Source organism: Protomyctophum bolini (genome assembly GCF_963924005.1).
Source record: "Protomyctophum bolini genome assembly, chromosome: 2".
NCBI classification, from domain to species: Eukaryota; Metazoa; Chordata; class Actinopteri; order Myctophiformes; family Myctophidae; genus Protomyctophum; species Protomyctophum bolini.
The window spans coordinates 51,809,247-51,830,497 of record NC_137863.1 but is presented as its reverse complement, the minus strand read 5'-3'; the positions used below and the strand labels follow the sequence as shown (position 1 = coordinate 51,830,497).

The 21,251-nt window shown below is 43.7% G+C and overlaps 1 protein-coding gene across 1 annotated transcript in view; it reads right to left on the bottom strand.

Moving 5' to 3' along the window:
* LOC308327381 (cadherin-22-like) overlaps positions 1 to 21,251 on the bottom strand; it is a gene marked incomplete at its 5' end in the record, with an annotated part of 121,070 nt that overhangs the window by 85,393 nt on the left and 14,426 nt on the right. The window contains 2 exons of the mRNA XM_080780768.1: positions 1,457 to 1,576; positions 17,335 to 17,629. Coding sequence (XP_080636894.1) covers positions 1,457 to 1,576; positions 17,335 to 17,629 — 415 coding nt within the window. The remainder of the gene's footprint in view (positions 1 to 1,456; positions 1,577 to 17,334; positions 17,630 to 21,251) is intronic.

Below are 21,251 nucleotides of genomic sequence, written 5' to 3'. Positions count from 1 at the left end.
GGAGCTCGAAAAAAGCTACATAAGAAAGAAAAAAAGTGAGCATGAAATCAAATGTTTCCTCAACAGAACTTGGTCTGTGAATGCACAGCCGACCATGAATGGCAGTGTTTCGCTTTTGTTCAATTCATTGTACTGTCTCTGGAAAAATAACACATGGTCTGTGAAGTGGTGTTTCCTTCATACACAATGACATCATAACCTGAGATACCTGAGAGAATTTTCTTTACCGAGAAAGACACAAAGACAGTCACCTCAATACTGTCATAACAATCCAACATGTGAGAGATGTCTTTACAGAGACAGCGATTCTTAAACTTTTTTTTTTATTTCAACGACGAGAGGATTTTACTGTGTAGGCTGGCCTTTGCGTGTGTGTGTGTGTGTGTGTGTGTGTATGTGTGCGTGCACGCGTGCGGGGGGTAGAGGGGCACCGGCAGGTCGTGAGACGAGGAGCCGGTCTCCCGGCTAGCCCCGCCGAGGCAGAGCCATTTATCATCCCGGCACCGGGGCCGACCGAATCAAAGCGGCAGGGACCAAAAAAGAGAGGGATCATTAAAAGTTTAGCGCTTCTCCCGCGGGGCCATTTGCAGGCAACGCCAACGCTGGGCTATGCCTGAGAGATCGCGGCTCAGGCCTTATCCCCGCCATCCGCCTCACCAATAGAATACCAGCAGGGAATTCAGCCATATCTGCTGACTGGGGACGCACGTCTCTACAGCGACACTATCTGCATCTTGGGGGATATTCAACGTATAACCCTCTGGGGATTTAACTGTCCCAACGTTTTTACTATGTGCCTTGGGCACATAGTAAAAATAAACCAACATTACACAAGTAATTGGACGTATTGCTTACGGCTATATAGTGCAAAAATCACCTCGAGCAAGTTGGTTAATTTGTATGCCCGTGAATAAATGGGGAGGCTGTATCCGTGACTGTGTAATGATCATTTCTGCAACTTGTTTAGCCCTGCCTAACTGTCGTCCCCGGCCGCCTATGTCTAACCTCTCGTCATCAGGCTTTCCAGGTGGTTTAGGTTTAGATCGGATGATAAAAAAATCCCCCCGTTTGTTTTTAGTCTCACTGGTCGCTACGAGTTTGAATAAAAGATGAATATACCAAACAAACTATTCCAAGAAGCACTTGAAGAAACCTGTCGGATTCATACGCGGCATCAAGGCTTTTATTGGGTCTGACCTAAAATTATGATGCCCTCGATAGCAGGGGATTATTTAGGGTAGTCCTTATTACCGGTTTGGTTTCCGGCCTAATGACTACAAACCAGTGACTACAACATGACGTGTAAGATATCATCTGCTACCGACCAGAGCATGAACCTGAACAGGAAGAGAGAGAGAGAGAGAGAGAGAGAGAGAGAGAGAGAGAGAGAGAGAGAGAGAGAGAGAGAGAGAGAGAGAGAGAGAGGTTAATGTACATGGAGAATCAAGCAGCTTACCAGTGTGTTTCTCCACAGAGAAGAACTTCTCCCCATCCAGAACGCTGTACACCACCCTGGCACTGCTGCCATACGTCGGGTCATCTGCATCTGACGCTATGACCTTCATCACGGATGTTCCTATTCAGAGAGAGAGAGAGAGAGAGAGAGAGAGAGAGAGAGAGAGAGAGAATGAGAACACACACACAGGCTCAGATGAAGACAGACAATGACATCTTAAAGAGTCAGGGCGAGAGAGAGGATAGTTTATGTACAACAGCAAAGCAGGTGTCTGTGTGTTCCCTGCATGTTCCTGAGTGTCTGCATGCCTACTGTAAGAGTTATTATACTAGAGAGAGAGAGAGAGAGAGAGAGAGAGAGAGAGAGAGAGAGAGAGAGAGAGAGAGAGAGTAGGAGGTTAATGCATTGAGGAACTGCCAGGTAAACGATTAATCTCTATGTACATCATTTTTTTTTAATATTTCAAATTACCTCTTGCCACAATACCAGCGCAGACGGTTGCTCGGCCTCTCCCAGGCACACAAGCTGTGCTCGGAAGATGAAAGGAAACCTCAAGTTATATAACATCTCTATCTTCAAAGTCTGATATAATATAAAGGTGCATGAAATCCACAACAACAAGCAATTATCGCCGATTGCTGACGCTTAATTTCCACAATAACCTTTAAAATCTGGATTTGCACAGTAGCAATATTCTTTAAAGTCATTTATTAACCACTTGCTGTTCTATATTATTCGTTAGCTGTGTGCAAGCCTCTGGCAGCCAACAAACAAGCACATCTTTACATTTAGTCACACGCTTTAGTTAAAGCTCAGATAAAGCCCGTAAAGCTTAATGGGCAACAGCTTCCTCTAACTGCTTTGGGGAAAGAACCAACCACTGACTATAGCCTTTTAGTGGCTGAGCTGTTTCCCTCCCTATAAATAAAAACACCTTATATTAAAAGGGCGGAAGGACAAACAAAAAAACGAGAAAAGAAAAGGCACAGAGAATCCTGGCATAGGCAGCCATGACTCTTCAAGGACGAGGAGTCTGTCTCCATTCCCCTGGCAAAGTCCATAGGTAATTACTGACAGCTGGTGTTGTCCACCAAAGGGCACAGCTGTAGCCTCTCTCAGAGCCCTGTCATGCTACTGTCCAGCCACATAATGGCTGTATGCTAATGATGCTAATTAGCGGGAGGTGTCAGAGCGCTGTTTGTTTCCTGTCATCCATTGGCGCTCCCAAGGGGAAGGGGGGGGGGGTAAAACAGAACAGTGGATTATCATTAAAGCCACGGGGCCATTACCACAGGCAGCCCAGATCACTATCCTGCTGCTGTCGCCAACAGCAGCAGCCCCATGATTGCATTCCCTCTCTTTTTGCTGGAAGCTGGAAGGCCTGCATGCAAACACGGCTAGTACCAACTATGGCAACATATGCTCATGCCCTATAGAGTCTAGGGCATAGAGAGTATGTGTACACATGTGAGGCTATGATACTCAGCCACAGCAGTCGTTAAGTCGCAAATATTACAGTACGAGCAACATTGTGTAGTTAAAGATGATCATCAGGTCTTATTGGTATAAGGAGGTATAATGTTTTAAAAAAAGTGTACAGTATTTGTTAAAATGATGATTTCATGTGGGCACGCCGACCGGTTCATTAGGAATGCCTGGTTTGCCAGGTGGGTGGTGATGGGTGGTGATCCACCTGAACTGAAGCCACACCCACAGCTGTAGTTGTATGATAAAGGGGAGGGGCTGATAGTGTGATGTCACTATATTACCATTTATTTCATTGGCCTGTTTGACTGTCAAGGGTTCAGCCTCCAGGAATAAACCCTAAATACAAAGTTAATACACCATTGCACATAAAAACGACTCCAGGGTGTCTAATGAAGTACTGTCACCTCATAGACACATGAAAAACTGGAAAAATTGTGGCACTCCATCTTTAAATCCAACAGTAGCTGTGCATTTCATTTCCTGCTGTACTGTACCTATACCTCAGTATGCATGTGTGTGGTTCTTAATGCATGCTCAAACAGTACAGTAACATAATTCACTCATTATTATCTCTCCAGCATATGCAATTGGCCCATGTCTGCCTGATCCTTAGATCAATGGGATACAGTCCTTTCTCATATTGAAAACAGAAAGCCATATAGGCACAAGGCAGTTACATTACTGGCGACAGACAGAACCCCTGCCTTTGCTAATTATGTCTACCTGGTTGTCTCTGTGCGTCCAGCAAAGCCATTTCCATCCTTGGGATTATTCTCTTATCTTAATTCTCCCCAGGTATAACAATCAGCTCGACACTCAGCTGTTTCTGGGTCCTAGCTGGCAGCTTGGAGGAACTATATAAATGCAAATGCTACTTTATTGTGTTTATATTAAAATGGAAGGGAAGCAGGGAGTTTGCTGCCTGGGTCATTACTCGCTCTGGTTGGCTTCTGTTTCATTAGGAGAAGTCGTTACGAGTTGGCAGCTCTCAGATCCTACTGGTGACCGATCTCTACAGGAGTGGTTCCCAAACGTTTTAGCAAGTATAGGGATTGAAGTTACTGACTTGACAAAATGTAACGCAAACTGTACTGCAAAAAATAAGAAAAACTAAGGGAAAAAAAGGTGTCTAATGAAGAACATTTCTCATTATTCATTATAAATACATATTTTTCTCTCTCTACAAGTAAATCAAGATAAAGAGCATGGTAAATTGTTCTGAGATGACACAGTACGCGCGGAAGCAACTTTGCCGTAATGGTGTAAAGCAGCATATAAACAAACATGTTTTCCTCTTCTTGTGCCTCTTCTTGAACACACTTTCTTCCTCAAATTACTTTTTTCTTTCATTCTTTGAAAATTGAGAGTAGCCATTTATTTTTTTGTGCTCGTTATGCTAATGAATCCTCCCCACACATTTGTGTTGCCACTGCTGTTGTACAATACTGGCTCACCTACCAGTGAGGAAACCCCACTGGGACGCCACTGTCTTAGTCAAATTCACAATTTCCTGCCACTGTGCCAGTTAGCGGATTCAAGTGTTATCAACAAGTACGTTACTTATCACTACCATATAATGAAGCCAGTAGGCTCTACTGGAGCGGAGACGTTGTTGTTTTTGTCAGCCATTGTCTGACGTGGTGTTGGTCGTGTTGTCCGACTATTACTAACCCTAAAACTAACCTAACCATAAACTCAGTCTTAACCGGCCATATGTAAGTAAACATAAAGAAAAGTTGTTGTTGTTGTAGCCTATAGTGCAGCTTCACAATGTTCTCGCTTCGGCAGCAGTAATTTCACTTCGTGTTTCACAGCCAGTAGAGCCTGCCGGCTCCATTGCAAGGTCTTGATGAGTAACCTACTGGTGATTATGTGATGGATAATGTATGGCCATTTGTTATAGATAAATCACTGACTGAAGGTGATTTATATATAAACAATGACCACTCAGCCATGCATTATCCCGCTTATTAGACGGCTACTTAATACATGCATAAATACATTGACCCAAAATTACTCGTATTTCCTTGCTTGATGATGAAAGTATGCCCAGCTGCAGCACAGTCGGAAAACAGTGAGTTGATCAAATATAATCCTTTTTTGGGTACTTTCGGGTACTCATTTGTTTTCTCAAACATTTTTGAGAGCAATGTTTAGCTGAAAATTACATTGTGTGTGTGTTTAAATGGCTGTCAGCAGTAAATCAGCGGCGCACAGCAGGTGCTCCGAGGGTTTGATTACTATAGGCATCGGTCTGTTATAGAGCGGAGCGGTCTGTTATCCAGAAATAACAGACTGATGAATTTGACGATTGACCAATCAGAATCAAGCATTCAACCAAGCCATGTAATAAGGGTTGATAGCATTGTGCCAGTGCTGACAGGTGCCGCTCCAGCCCGTAAGTTTAGGTGCAGCGTGGTGGGCCCACTGCTCCACCTGAGCACCCCCAATTCATCAAATTACTAATACTAAGTACCACTACTTGACATGAAGCTACAGTATAGCATGCATTACTAATACTAAATACCACTACCTGGCATGAAGCTACAGTATAGCATACATTACTAATACTAAGTACCACTACCTGACATGAAGCTACAGCATAGCATGTATTACTAATACTAATACTAAGTACCACTACCTGACATGAAACTCTAGCATGCATTACTAATACTAAGTACCACTACCTGACATGAAACTCTAGCATGCATTACTAATACTAAGTACCACTACCTGACATGAAACTATAGCATGCATTCCCAACTAGGTCGGTGCATGTGTATAAATAAGACATTGATTGTACTATCTAACGTTATTAGTACTCTGGTAACGGGTACTGCACTGGGGGTGTTCTAACTACATTGGGTATTGCATAACCTGGTGTGGCATGCATTCCCAACTTGTATTGCTCCCAACTTTCCCAAAAGTGTTCCTGACTTGCGTAGTCAGGAAGGGCACCGGTCTAGTTTATATGAATAATTGTTTAGTTTCTTGTCACTACATTGAGAAAGCTCAAAGTACAATAATGTCTGCAATGTTGTGATCAGCTCTATTGCATATGCAGGTGAAAATCAAGGCCTTTATGTATTCGTCTTGCATCCCTAAAATAAAGTGTTCCACTTGGGAATCACAGTCGTTGTCACTGTCTCTCATGACGGGGCAGCAGCAGCATGCATGCTGGTACTGACTCAACATGATGCCTGTGTCCATCTCTATTAGGTGTCTGAAGTGGGACCCAAATTGGACAGCCATGTCGCCAATCTCACTCCCTATAGAACCAAGCTGTTCCCTGTTCAAACAGTCCAAGCTAATTATGTTCGCCTGGCAATGTCATAAAAGTTACATTAAAACTCTGAAGCTCCAATTCTGTCATTAGTCACCTGCTTCAGTTAAAGTTGTCTCTTCAGTCTGCCAAGTAAGTTAAATATAACCCTTGAGGCCTAGATCAGGGCTGCTGAGCTCACAGCCATCTGCATACTGCCCAACAGGCTTAATGTAGAAGTGGATATGGCTTAGCTATTTCAATAGGATTCAATAACAGGGAGAACAATGTGTTCATTACAGACCATGTTATAGTATTGCTATTGTTGGTTGTTTGCTGCCAGTTATAAATTATAATGATCAATTCCTGTCATTAAAAGGCCTGACTGAGGCGTGAATAAGCTACTAATGATAACACAGAAGGGGTTACAAACCATGTTTCTAAAACGGGTAGTCCCAATACTTCATTCTGATTGGCTGGTTACCGTCACGTGACCGGTCTAAATTTCACCGATAACCCACTCCTTCAATCACTTTGTATCATCCTGCAACCGTAGCTGAACTGGGGAAGGGGAGGGCTTGATTGCTTTACAAACACATGCCGTGCGGGTGTCTAAGCACCGCCCGGCTCATATGACTGTGAATGTGTGGCTCCAGGCAGCCCCGTGAATACATCAAGCGCTATTCTCCCGTCACATAGGCTACTTGCAGAGCAAAACAAGGTCTGGCTCGCTCACTCTGGTGGCGCAAAGCGTAGCTACTTTTGTGAATGTAATAGTTTTATTAGGTTAATATTGCTATATGTTTGTAACCGTTTTAGAAAAGCAATAAGCCACTCGAGGCCCCAGCTTACCGGGTATGTTACACTGGCTGGGAGGGTAGAAGACCCTCTGCTGCGCGTCGGGTCCTCCTACGCCCCCAGCCAGTGTAAAATACCCGGTAACCTGAGACCTCTCGTGGCTTATTGCTTAAACAAGTAACCCTACACTGGTTTATGAGTTGAAATAAGGTCGCTCTTTCCAAGGTATTGGTTTCTTTCCAATGTTGGGGTAATGTATAATTTCAATCGATCACACCTTAAGACAAACACAGAATACCAATGCATTGGATTAGGAGGAAATAAACAAATATGGATTTTAATTCAAATCTAATTTTGGGGGCCATCTCCTGTGAAATAAAGTGAGGAAGATTTTCCTTCGAGGGAGGCCAGTGATAGCTTTATATCGGCCCCTACCAACTTGGATTTATGCATGAGTTCTGTTTAATGGTATCAACACAGGCGGTTAGAATGGCTTCCCCTCACCATTTCAGCACTCTGGGGGAGACGGTTCAATTACCGATAGGCGAGCCACAGGAGTGCATCGCGTGTGAAGACACTAGACTGACAGCTATTTAAGAGGCAGCCTCGTAAAAGAGATTTGTGCCCATCTCGGCTGGCGCGGTGGCGACACTGGCTCCGACAGAGGGGGCATAACGGCTGCGCTGGTGACTTTCTCTCCAGCTTCCTCCCGCCTTAATCTGCATTATGGATCATTTAGTAAAGACATAAAAGCTGAGGTGTTTTCACATGAAAAGTTATTTCTTCACTACTTCCAACATGATTCATTCCTATAACATCCACACATCCACATATAAATGCAGAGAGAGAGAGAGAGAGAGAGAGAGAGAGAGAGAGAGAGAGAGAGAGCGGGGGGCTGGGGGCATGTGGCAGACAGAGAGAGGGACAGCTTAATTTAAACTCAGTCGTAAGATGGTGTCGCACCGAACATAGATCTATACGTCACACTGAGCTTGTAGATCAGCTACTTTCAGAGTGGTACAACATCGAATGATGGATTACATCAGGCTGAAGAGGGTGAGAGAGTGAGAAACCTGCCATGTCATGAAAGCCAATGGCCTGCTTGCAAAGGTCCTCGCTAGGGGAGTTATACAAGGATTTGGGCATATCTCCCATCGACCCTGACAGAGAGCACAAATTAAGTCTGTATCAGCCACTAACTTGTGTCTTTTATCGGATTCTATCGCTCGCACGCACGCACGCACACACGCACGCATCTCGGCTGTGTCAGAATCAATTATGTCCGACACCCTTGTGGAGTGCATAACGGTAGATGTTCCTGGTCACATAAATATAGATGGTTGGCAGCATGTATTGATTGTATGATATGATGCACCTGCCATGTCACATTCCCCTCTCCTGTGATCCCACTGCTCCACATGTCTCACCTATGGTTAGTACTGTATGACAGGCTGTCCAAATGGTGACTTCAGCAATTTGTAACATCCTGTGCCTTCACTCAGAGTGAGAGAGAGAGCTCCGGATGCAATACTTCTCACAGGGGGAAAAAATGGCAAAATGGGAGAAACAAGTTCTCTGTGTAATAGTTTAGAGTAATAAGGGGGAAAAGTGCTGGGAGGGGGGAGGGGGGGGGAGTAGGGAGAAAGCAGACAGACAGACAGACAGACAGACAGACAGACAGACAGACAGACAGACAGACAGAAAGAAAGAAAATTATACATTTCCCAAGGCTTATTTCTCATCTTGATCCCTGACTTACCCTGGATTTGGTATTGTCTAAATTCCATCCATGCATGATGCCGTCTCCTTTAAATCATCTTATAAAGACATGGCCGTAGTTAAACTGCCTGGTGAACTACAAGGTCTAAAGACATGGCCCTAGTTAAACTGCCTGGTGAACTACAAGGTCTAAAGACATGGCCCTAGTTAAACTGCCTGGTGAACTACAAGGTCTAAAGACATGGCCCTAGTTAAACTGCCTGGTGAACTACAAAGTCTAAAGACATGGCCCTAGTTAAACTGCCTGGTGAACTACACGGTCTAAATCACATGGAGCAAGTGCAAATGGCCGTGTCCAACTCCAGTTATGCTAGTTTAATGGCATATAATCTGGGTGCAAAGGGGTCATGTTTAGTTTCTAAATGAATCATGGGAGTGTCTCCTATTCCCTTTAGCCAGGTGCACCTGCACAATGCTATTTAAGCAGGTTGGAGGAGACGCGGCCAGTTTTCTGCTAAGGAAATGGGTGCTGCTGCTCATGCACATGGTGAAAGCCATCTATGGGAGCAGCAGGTATTCACCAAACAGGAGGTGAATCTGACGTGCAAGGAGGTAGCAGTGACTGTGAGACAAAACACAAGCTCTCTGCTCATCAAAAACAAAGTGGAAACAGGAGGTGGACCACGGCTATGCTGGGAATATTAAAGGATTTCAGTTCAGATGCGTTCACTAATATTAATTATTGTAGTGTGTCTGAAATTTATGTCCAAGAAACATCTCTGATATCTTGACATTTAAACGTTAATGTACATGCTCAGCTATACTGCATGGTAATTCATTCACATCAAGAATAAATAATTATGACGCTAATTATAATGATGATGATGTGAACTAACATTCTGTAACCACTGGCTGTGTCGGAGCCTCAACATGGATATTGATGACTTGTCCAATATTCATAGTTATGTTCTTGGTGTGGATGGCCCTTGTACTGCTGTATGCTCTATTGCTCAGAGGCAGGCAGATAAAGAAAACAAGAAGGGCATATGTTCACAAAATTCATTAAAGATGAGAGGTCCTTGAACAGATCTCTATCAACAATAAAGTGTACTTATTTAAATAAACACCCTGCCTCTCTATCTCTCCTCCTCCATGGTGCTGAAAGACACACACCAACCAGCAGATACATTTCAGATACGAGTCTCACAGCAATTGCATCTGCAATGTTTAACGTGAGTAATGTGTTGAATGTTACGCCCTGAACATTTGGATGAGTTTTGATTATAAGCAGATTGCGTTGTGAGAGGTGAACTTAACATTGCACGCTTTAAATTGTGGGCAATTTACTGAGAATGGGGGCGTTAAAATTATAAGTACTTGTCACTACTGTAAACTGTAGTGACATTTGTGCCGTGTGCCATTTTGCGCCTGGTGTAAGATAGGACAGATTCTGAACGAGGGTTAGTCTATCACGCACGAGTCTGCAGATGCAGCATTCTCAGGGAAAACTGTTTTGAAAATGTGGGTCATGTGATAAAATCAATGCTTTTAATAGCTTTTCACGGTGCGTTCCCTTTACTGCTACATCTTGTGGATGTGGTCTGTTTTTTCCCCTTCCTATATATATTATACGTGTCATTCTGACTTTCAGTCAATTACAATAACCTTGATTTTTTTTGTATAGCGCTCTCCAAATTTGCTTCATTTGGGAGGATCTCTGGTAGCACTTAGCGTAGCCTGCCCTATAGGCAGTTTTACAATGACATTTGACGTCAAGTATTGATAGAAATGCACATGGATCAAAAGTAATAAATAATCAAACAAATGTAACCACCCAAAGTGACACATTATAGTAAATAAGTGATAATAAGCCCACAGGATATACTGGCTGCTTTCTTTCTTTCTTTCTTTCTTTCAATGCCACTCGACGGCACACTATGGAATTTTTTGTTTATTCTGTGAGTAGATCGTGATCACAGCCAGATTAAAGATCGCTAAATTGTCCATTATGCTCGCCTGAGGACGCTATGCCTTGTAAGTCAAAGTGACCTGCGTCGGTTAGAGGTAGTCACTCATGGCACCCAAGTCCTGTCTAACAAAACACGGCATCAATCACAGGACCAGCTTGGTGGAAACGTTTTGCCTCGCCATGATTCTACGCAGTCCCCTATACATCAATCCCTCTCCTCTCTTCTTCTCTGTCTCCTGACCTTTGGAGTGGCGGACAGGAAGTCCACAGTGACTGCCTGCCAACCCATTTGAATTTGATAGCCAATTAATACTCTCTGCACCATTGCCGTACATCTAGGTCAATTGAAGCCTATTTTTTGACACTACGCTTGCCGCCATTGCCGTTGATTAATGGCAATTGTGCTTTTATAGTGCATTCGATCGATCGAGCCATAATGCTACTTAATAATGAATGAATAATCAATCCCCATTTTGGGGAAAGAAATTAAACATAAAAATGAAACCTTTCAAACAGTGAAAATAGCAGATCCGCATAACACTGTTGTGCGAGAATCTATAAAATAGGGTTTAAGTGCTTTGATAAATATTTTTTTATATTCAATATCCCATTGAATCTCGATAATTCAATGCATTGACACAGTTATCGATAGAATAATCAATAATTGTAGCCCTATTTAAAGGTAGGGCATCAGATATGGGACAACTTTTGATATACAGTTCATAAACTCTAAAAACAATATTAGTTATTATTTTTTTATAAAACGATATGGAAATGGAACTTATCACATCATGTACACTCTGTTTATTTGCTATAGGGAGTCGGGCAGAGTTAGCTGTTCAAACATATGCAATGTTTATGAGAATGAGCCAAATTTAAAAAGTACAGTTTTTTAATGTTATGTTTTTTTTTTGTCCTCTGAAGGCGAGGCGAAGGCTGCATAACGCCCACGGCCCCCCCGAAAAATAGATTCTCGGTGGAATCAGTCTGACACCCTAATCGTAAGCACGACGCAACGCATGTCGGACCAACGCACTGACACTGAAGCGAGTGGCAGTGGAGTGCACCTTCCCCGACAGTGCCGGGGAAGGTGGCCGGCCACGAAACGGAGAGGCAGTCTTCCCATGGCAGATGCCGATAGATTTGTACATACATTGCATTGCTATAAATGAACACACACACACACGCACGCAAGCACACAACCTAAAAAAAACCTCATCTTGCCATCACAATGAAAGCAAAGTGTCATATATAATGCAGTGCTTCTTCAGGTAGTACAGTGTTTTCTCATCTTCTGTGTACTACTTTCAAAGGTAAATCATGTTTTCACATCCCGAGCCACACAGCCCCACCCGCAGGCCTTTTAGCTGTTCCACCTCCTACTATGTTTGGCCTTTACAAACTGCACAGGTCTAAGTGGACTCCATGAATACTATTCAACCATTCAGTGGGCCACAGGGCTTCACTACATTAGAGGAATTTGAAAAGTAAAAGCCATCCTCATCCTAAATGGACAGACCTGTGCCTCACCATCAGCAAATGGACAGCTTTTAACATGGCAGGTGATTTACATTACGGTGGCGTTTTATTTGGAAAATAAAGAGGTTGGCGAACCATAACGAGAAACATGATGACCCCCCCCACAGTTTTGAAGTGAGAAACCATTTATCAAAGAGGTCTATATGTATACAGTACAGCCAGGCTGCAACACTTCATTTGAGAGAGATGTGCATAGTGGCAATGCACCGAACAGCTGCATGCAAACCACCGTAAAACAAGAAGAAGAAGAAGGCAAGGCCCCAGTGAGGCTCTCCAACGTTGAGCTATCGTGCTGGTTCATTCTCTAGCCTTCTTTATACTCTATGGAAGAAGAAGAAGAAGAAGAAGATATGCATGTCTATCCAAAATGTTATCACTGAAGCAAATACGTTTTCAAATAATATTAGTGTAGTAAAAGTACAATATTTGGAGTAGAAGTAAAGGTATTGGAAATTGAAAATACTCAAGTAAAGTACAAATACCTCAAAATTGTACAAATACCTCAAAATTGTACTTAAGTACAGTACTTAAATGTACTTAGTTACTATACACCACTCAAGCTTCTTCCCTATTCATCATTCATTTATTGACAGTTCATTGAGAGTTAACCAAGGCTAAACAAAAACAGCTTTTGAATGATATGTAAACAATTTACATTTTTAGTAGCAGATGCCAGTCAAACAGACAGACAGGCAGGCAGGCTAGGCCCGGTCGCTGTCGCTGCCCAGTCTCTGCCAGTAGAGAAGAGTGGGGGGCTGGGGTGGGGGTTGAGTAAGCTATGACAGAGTCATATGACAGAGACATGACAGGCACTATGAGTGAAAATGAATATGCCCAAGGCAGCTTCCTGATTACTTTCTTATTATAATGGCAGAGCCCACCGCCACCCAGGCGGTGGGCTATATAGTTGGCCACGAAACAGCAAAGTGAGCATAGCACTAGTGTGGCTATAATGCTCGCAACCTGCTGCAAGTCTAAAGCCTTGCAAAACACAGCCTCGCTTCACATCAATGGTTCTCACATTTGTCCAATTAGGTTGCACACAATCATTATCCTTAACTCCATTATCCTGGAATTGATTGGCCCAACAGGTGCGATGGCACCACTACAAAGGCAATTAGATCAATGCTTGTTCAAGTGTCAGATCAGACCAGTTGCACTAACGGATAGTATAATTTAACACCAGGAGACGATGGATTCGTCATTACCTCCGGGAAAGACGTTATTAGTAGACATTACAACAAATAAATAGGCACACAATAGTCACAAAAACATAATATTTTGTTGCTATAAATGTTTTAAGTGCAATATGGGCTTGTGCAATAACAGGAAGTATGGTTGTCTGTGCGCATTTGTTGTACTACTTTTATAGATTTTTAGTTTTTAGTGATCTATTCTATTCTATTATTTCTTACAATACAGTTTAATATTACTGCGTGTGAAGATAGTGATTTCAAGTCAACCTTTTCTTGAGGGGCGCTAGCCGCTCATAAACAGCTTTTTGTCATAACTCGTGTCACATTTGCCATTGACGATGAAAGGATAATTCACGTCATATGTGTCTGAGCTAATGTGCTTTTTGTGCACACAAATTAAATGCCATTGACAATGAAAGGCGAATTCACGTCAGATGTGTCTGAACAAACCGGCTAATCGGCTATCTATTTAATTCTCGTTAATATTATTTGCGTTGGTATAACATGAGAAGTGGTATAGTGTGGTGTAATGCCCCACTTTTATCTGAGACGTGAAATAACTATGTGGAGGAGGTCGGCGAAGATGATAAGAGCACCCCTCACTTCACACAGGTGTGATTTTTGAGTGGTGCAACCACTGCTATAAAGCTATGTGTGTCCCTGGGTCTGTCTCTGGGTCCCTGGCTGGCTGTGTACAAGCACGAAAATATCCACACGGTAACTCTGTCACCCCCCGGGGACCCCCACACGGAGTTGCACCACTCACTTCACACGGGTGTGATTTTTTCTTCCAAATTATTGCATTATTCCACGTAATTCCCAACTGGGCATTCGTTTCCCCTGCATCCTCCTCACTGCAGACACTGCAGAGCTGCACAGAAAGCCTGTCTATATTTTGGAACTCCTGCTAATGACGCTCGCTCATGTATTCAGGTGCGCACCCACCTTGTGTTGCCATACCATGTGTTGCCATCAGTCCTGCAGCTGACAGGCAAGCGGGTGGGCAACATGAAACAGCTACAAACAGCAGGTGGGCAACGTGAAGGAAATACTGCCGATGGCAGGCGAAGAGGCGATAGTCGAAAAGTGGGCGGAGGAACGTCGTTCAAAAACATGACAATATTTTATCTTTGGAGGACATTGTCCGACGATAGCCAATCGAATCCATGTGTTGCTTTGTTTACCCTCCACGCAGAACGGTGATATGTTTACATGACATACTGTGATGACAGCGGGAGATAATGACTAGGAGATTTTTATCGCCCAGAGTCGCCGCTGTTCGCCCCCTGTTAAAACATACAGTAGGGTGAGCTACAGGATTCTAACTTCACCCATTAAACGCACGCACGCACGCACGCATACACGCAATATGGAGAAAGTAAGAATGCTGGACTCAGCGGTAGCTGTTCTTTTATCCCATTAGGCCAGTGGCTCCAGTTCTATGTTTTAAACATGACCGCCACACTTTGGATGTAAATTGACTGTGAAGTGGAAGTGATTTGAACAGGGGGAGGTGCTGAAGGGGAAGTGGTTTGAACAGGCGTACTGTATACAGTATCTATGTTACGTCCGAGCATAAACATGGTAACGCCCCGCCTACCTCTGATTGGCCTACCGACACTGCCCGTCTTGACTGTCCACTGAGGTGCATAAGTTAAAGCTTCCGATGGTTTTGTTTCATCGTCGTCTTGTGTTCTTTCAATTTGCTTAGTCTGTTATTATATATATTATTAATTTTTTGGGGGGAGGGGTCAACTATTTTATTGCTTCCCATCTGTTTCACCCGCTCCTCTTTTAAAGAAAGCAGTGTGGGCAGAAACGCTCATGGTCTGGATCATGCTGAAGAAGCAGGAATTAATTCTAATCAGGCAGCGAAGAGCCATTCCATTTAGTCCTGATCCGGGTGTCGCTCGCTCGCTCGCTCACACGCGCGCACACACACACACACACACACACACACACACACACACACACACACACATTTTAAGCCTCAGGTTTGCTTTTGCAAGACTGTGCTGTCGTTTGACAACCCTCCCAGAAGAAAATTGCAGTCTGTGTCCTCTCGACTGAGGGTTGAGATCTCTAACGAGATGCTAATGACCCTCGCCACAACCCCAGAACCTCACTCACAATCTTTCTTAACTGGTTTTCTTTCCCATTGTGCATTTTCACAGAGATAAGATGTGCTACTCTAGCTCACAGTATAATAGCAAAAATAAGTGAAAACATGACATTTGCACTGTGTGAATGGTTTCTCCTCATTCAGAGTGCGCTCATCACCACATTCTGCTCTTCCTCGTGTGTCACTTTGCTCTTTTCATAATTTTGTCTCTTAACACGTTGGATCCGTATGACAAGTATACCTGTCCTATAAATGAATGACGCTGGGTACAGATGACAAGCAGGCTCGTCTCTTATCGCAACAGCGTTGATATATCGCTATAGCATTGATATCGCTATAGGGTGTAAAAATGTGTATGCCACCAAGAGGTGGCGGTGTTTGAAAAGCTAGCGGCTAGCCCACATCACTCAGAATAGAGTGACGGTGGTGTGTTTTTGTATATATTGAGCTCGTTCTCTGCGACAACATAGTGAACCAACACCAGGATGGATGGAAAGAATGTCGGGCCCAAATACCTTACAAGGTCAAGGGAAATGTCGTGAACAAACACGGCTGTGCCTCTGTGTCTCTGTTCCCGTGCGCCGAGATCCAAGCCATTCTACGTCTTTTTGTAAACTCGTCAATCTGGGTTCCTTGATGCTGTCTCCATGTTGGAGCTGGAAATCAAATTCCGTTTTCTGGCAGTGTCGCCAGAAGAGAGCTAGACCAAACACTTCCGGGAGAAGGCTGCAGTAAGCCGTGTTATTCGCAACGAGAGAGAGAGTTGCGATCAGGGTTTCGGTTTTGGTAAGCGCATTAGCGTTTTCTAGAGCAAGGATTGGCTCGGTAGCATTAACGCTAGGGCTGTGAATCTTTGGGTGTCCCACGATTCGATTCGATTTGAATTATTGGGGTCACGATTCTCTATTCAAAATGATTCTCGATTCAATACATAGGATTTTACCACAATCTACTCCAGCCAACTGAAGTGACTAATACTACAGTAACTTGAAAATGACTGAATACATGATGTTTACTGTGATTAGGGTAAGTTTACATTTCATATCACAAACACCATGTAGTGAAAACTCCTGTAAAAAAAAATGATTTTTGGAAATTATGAATCGATTTTGAATCGTTCATAACGGGAATCGTTAATTCTAATTTGAATCGATTTTTGGACACCCCTACCCGGCACCCTGAAGCACCACCACTTATATCCACCACAATGTGTTAATGATGGGTGAGGACGAGGCCACAATGCTCATTAGAGAGTAGAGCAGAACAGTGGAAACCCCCTGGTCCCTAATACTGTCCAACAGTACAGTACAGTACAGTACAGTACAGTACAACTCTCAGTCGATATGCTCTCATCTCTCAGTTCCTTGATACCTGGGCAACAGCTCAGACACTCTGTAACTCTGTAACTCTCTGTACCTTCCTCATCCTATCTGAGATTGATTTCCCTGTCGCGTTTTATCTGCTATCCCTCTTCATCATTATTTTGTGTTCTTTTTTTTAACCACATGAACCCTATTGCTTTTCTGGGCATGTCATAACAGGCCAACAGTTGACAAAAACAGACAACTTGAAGATTGCCTGTTTTCCCCCAAAGAGATTTTGGTGCAAAGGGGAAAAAAGGCCAAGTATAGACCCCTGGGTTGTTCTTCAACAAATATAGTGGTTAATATGGGGGAGAATCCGTCCATGATGTTCTCCTTTGCCTCTTCTCCTCTCTGTGACAATTTTTCAGCACGTCCAGGACAAAGGAAACAGGAGAACATGAAGACAAATCATCGTACTTACCTATCGGCGATAGTTCAGGCACGCTGCCGATGTACGGTCCTTCCAGGAACTTGGGCTCGCTGTCGTTGATGTCCTGGACCTTGATGACGAACTCGGACTCGGGTTCCAGCGGGTCGTCAGAGAGCCGGTCTCGGGCCTGCGCGCGCAGAGTGTAGAAGGCCTTCTCCTCGCGGTCCAGCCGCTCCGTGGCGTGGATGTCTCCCGTCAGCTCGTCGATGATGAAGATGGTGCCCGCTCCCTCCCCGGAGACGGTGTACTTGATGTTCCCCTCGCCCTCATCCGAGTCCGTGTGGATCTGACAATGGATGCAAATATTATTTAAAACTTTGCTTTTCTTTGTTTGTTTTGTTTTCAATTCATTCATCTTTTTACATTATCTGGCTTCAGCTTATAAAAATAATTATTCTATATTTACTGGAGGGATTCTTCAAAAGGTTGAAATCCCTGTACATTTCTAACAGCACTGGCCCATATCAATGGAGTGAAGCTCCAATGTAACCAACTACCACTGTGAATAGCAGTGCTTTATGTGAATGAATATTTCCACATAATGACATCTGGAGATTGAAACAGGCGTACGGCTCAGCGTGCTCTCCTCCACCTCCATTTTCTCATCTATTTCCCAGCAGCCAATGCAGCTTAAGGTCCATTCTCAACTCCCCCTGGGCCAGCCATCATCACACTGCCATGAAAAAAAAGGAAAAAAGACAGCAGTTCCTATGATGATTTACACCGTCTTCACACGGCATGCCCTTCACAGGATATGAAGCCCAAATTAGGAGATCAAAGTCATTTCAGAGATTGTTAAAGGTGGGGAAGTGTAGGCGCTGAGGTTGAAAAGTGAACTTAAAGAGCCCATATAAATCAGAGCTTCTCCCCTAATGTGATTAGAAGACATTCTGGAAGCTGCGACTAGAGCAGCCCCAACCTCCCCTTTGGGTCTTTACAAAGCTCATGGGGTCTGCAGGCACTCTCTCTCCATGTCCCTCGTACTCTCCTCTCTCCTTTGTCCATCTTTCACTCTCATTTATCTGTATTCACAATCCTCTCGCGCGCACACACGCACACACTCACATGCACGCACACGCGCACGCACGCACGCACGCACGCACGCACGCACGCACACACACACACACACACACACACACACACACACACACACACACACACACACACACACACACACACACACACACACACACACACACACACACACACACACACACACACACACACACACACACACACACACACACACACACACACACACACACACACACACACACACAGTTGCCTTCTACCTGAAATTATAATTCCGAGCCCTCTCTGCAGTATAACCGTGGTTCAATCTACCGAACAGGCCCAGGGAGAGGAGAGAGGGGGAGTGGGGGGTATGGTAGAGATCACCCCAGCCTTCCTGGTTAATACTTTATAAAGGCTTAATTAAATACAGGCTTCTATCACCCTCACGGGGGTTTTCATTAAGTATTTGTCGTAAAACCGCAGGATAATGCAAGCACGTGCCTCCATATTGCTTCGCTCATCCTTTTGCCCCAACCTTTTTTTCCCTTCTTTATATCGGCCTTTCTTTGCCCTTTCTCTTCATTCGGAATCATCCCCAAGTCAAATAAATGAACAGAGAAAATATACACTTTTGGCGCCATTAATATTTCAGTGATAATAAAATAAGCTTGAGCTTCTAGAGCTGAGAAATACGGAGAGAGAGAGAGAGAGAGAGAGAGAGAGAGAGAGAGAGAGAGAGAGAGAGAGAGAGAGAGAGAGAGAGAGAGAGAGAGACAGAGAGAGAGAGAGACAGAGATAGATAGAAAGGAAGTTATCCAATGAAAGCATGACTGGAGATGTATCACTGTTTACGTACTGTATCTTTCTGGCTCACTGTCTTTGATTCTCAATATAAAAACATGAATTTACTTGCGTCTAAATTTAAATCACATTATTTCAATTAAACATGCCCAACCGCCAACAAAAATACTACGTACATTGAAGAATTGTGTAGCGCACACACACTAACACACACACACACACGCACAGAGTTTATGATTCTGTTGTGTTGCATGCTCCCCTCAGGGTAGATGTGTCCATCCATCTGTCAGTCCGTCCTCACTGGAGTGATTCAGGCTGGCGGTTTCACACACACACACACACACACACACACACACACACACACACACACACACTCTCTCTCTAAAGGTCATTGCCAGGATGTACGTCAGCTTTAAAGCAAACAGAACCAGTAGAGGTAAAGACGTAGTCAAATGTGGATTGGTAAAAACAGAACATACACAGCCAGAGTGCAACCATTTTCTATTGAGAAACATGAGGAAATTGGTCACCAGGGGAGAAAGGAGTATACAGAGGAGAAAATAATCAGGATTTATTGCTGTAATAATGTGACTCTAGAACATAGTCTTAGACTGCTTTGACAAGGCTGTGAGGCATTAGTACGATTGTTTAATATAGTTAATAGTACATACTGAGTATGATTATAGCCTTCCCCCGCTGGTCCCATTTCACATTAGATACCTAATATCGGCGGTGGTTCAGGGGTAGAGTGGCTGGATGGTAACCGCAAGGTTGCCTGTTCGAACCCGGGCTCCCCCAGAGTTAAGGCTCATCCAGACTATGAATAGGCCTTTAGTGTCGAAGTGTCCTTGAGCAAGACACTGAACCCCAATTGCTCCTGTTGTGCTGGTTGGTGTCTTGCATGGTTTCCGGTGTATGAATGTGTGTGTGAATGGGTGAATTGATGCACAAGCTATGTAAAGCGCCTTGGATAAAGGCGCTAAATGCACCATTTACCATTTATCTAGTTGGGAGTTCATCATTTATCCTGACTTAATTTATTCAGCAGACCAGAGAGATCATTTGATACAGCATGTAAATGAAAACACTTACACTCACGCCAATTATGATGTTTAACTATTTTATTGTGGCTAGCTGTTAGCATAAATCCCAGTTCCAGGTGCCACCATACGTGTTCACTTTAAGAGTCGGAGTTTGCCCGCCCCCCCCTCACACACTCACTATGCACACGGTAGGATCATTGGCACAAGCACACATCGTTTACCTTTCGTCATAAGCTTTTACATGCTTTTACTTTTACAGGCACAAATTATTGTTTTCCAATACGGGAGTAAATCTGACTGAACTGCATTTGAATTGGCTCACATGATATAACATGTCTCAGGGTGATTATGTAAATGACCATCATTATAGTAACACATTCAATTATTGAAGCCAATGCAAACCAGCTGGGAGTTAATGATTTCTGTTATTAATTCAGACAATGATAGGAAGGATGGATGCTCAGATGGCACTTAATGTGAGGATGAAACATCACATATTAATTTATAATCTTCTTTATGAAGGTTAGTAGTATGGCATGGGACAAGCCTGAACTTGTATGCATTAGATATGGCCTTTCTCTGAGTTATGGTAAGAAGCTGTTTGAAAGCAAATGTTATGTTTTGAATAGCAGCAATCAAACCTTGCAGAGGTGGGAGTCTTAATGGGAGCCGGAATAGTTAATAATAATAATAATAATAAGGGTAATAATAATAATAATAATGTATTGAATTTTTATAGTGCTTTTCTAATACTACGTGCTTACTCAAAGCGCTTTTACAATGGTCCATTCATTCATAGGCCTACATTGGAAGGTGAAGCGGCGAACAGTCGATGCCAGCGTCCTCCCTTCCCTCATTCACACCCCAATGGTGGCGACCACTGGAGGCAAGGTGGGGTTCAGTGTCTTGCCCAAGGACACTTCGACATGGACAGGAGGATCCGGGATTCGAACCGCCGACCCATGGATCATTGGCCGACAAGGCTCTACCTCCTGAGCCACAGCCGCTAAGCCCCAAAGTGGTGCAGAATGTGCACACGCATGAACGCAC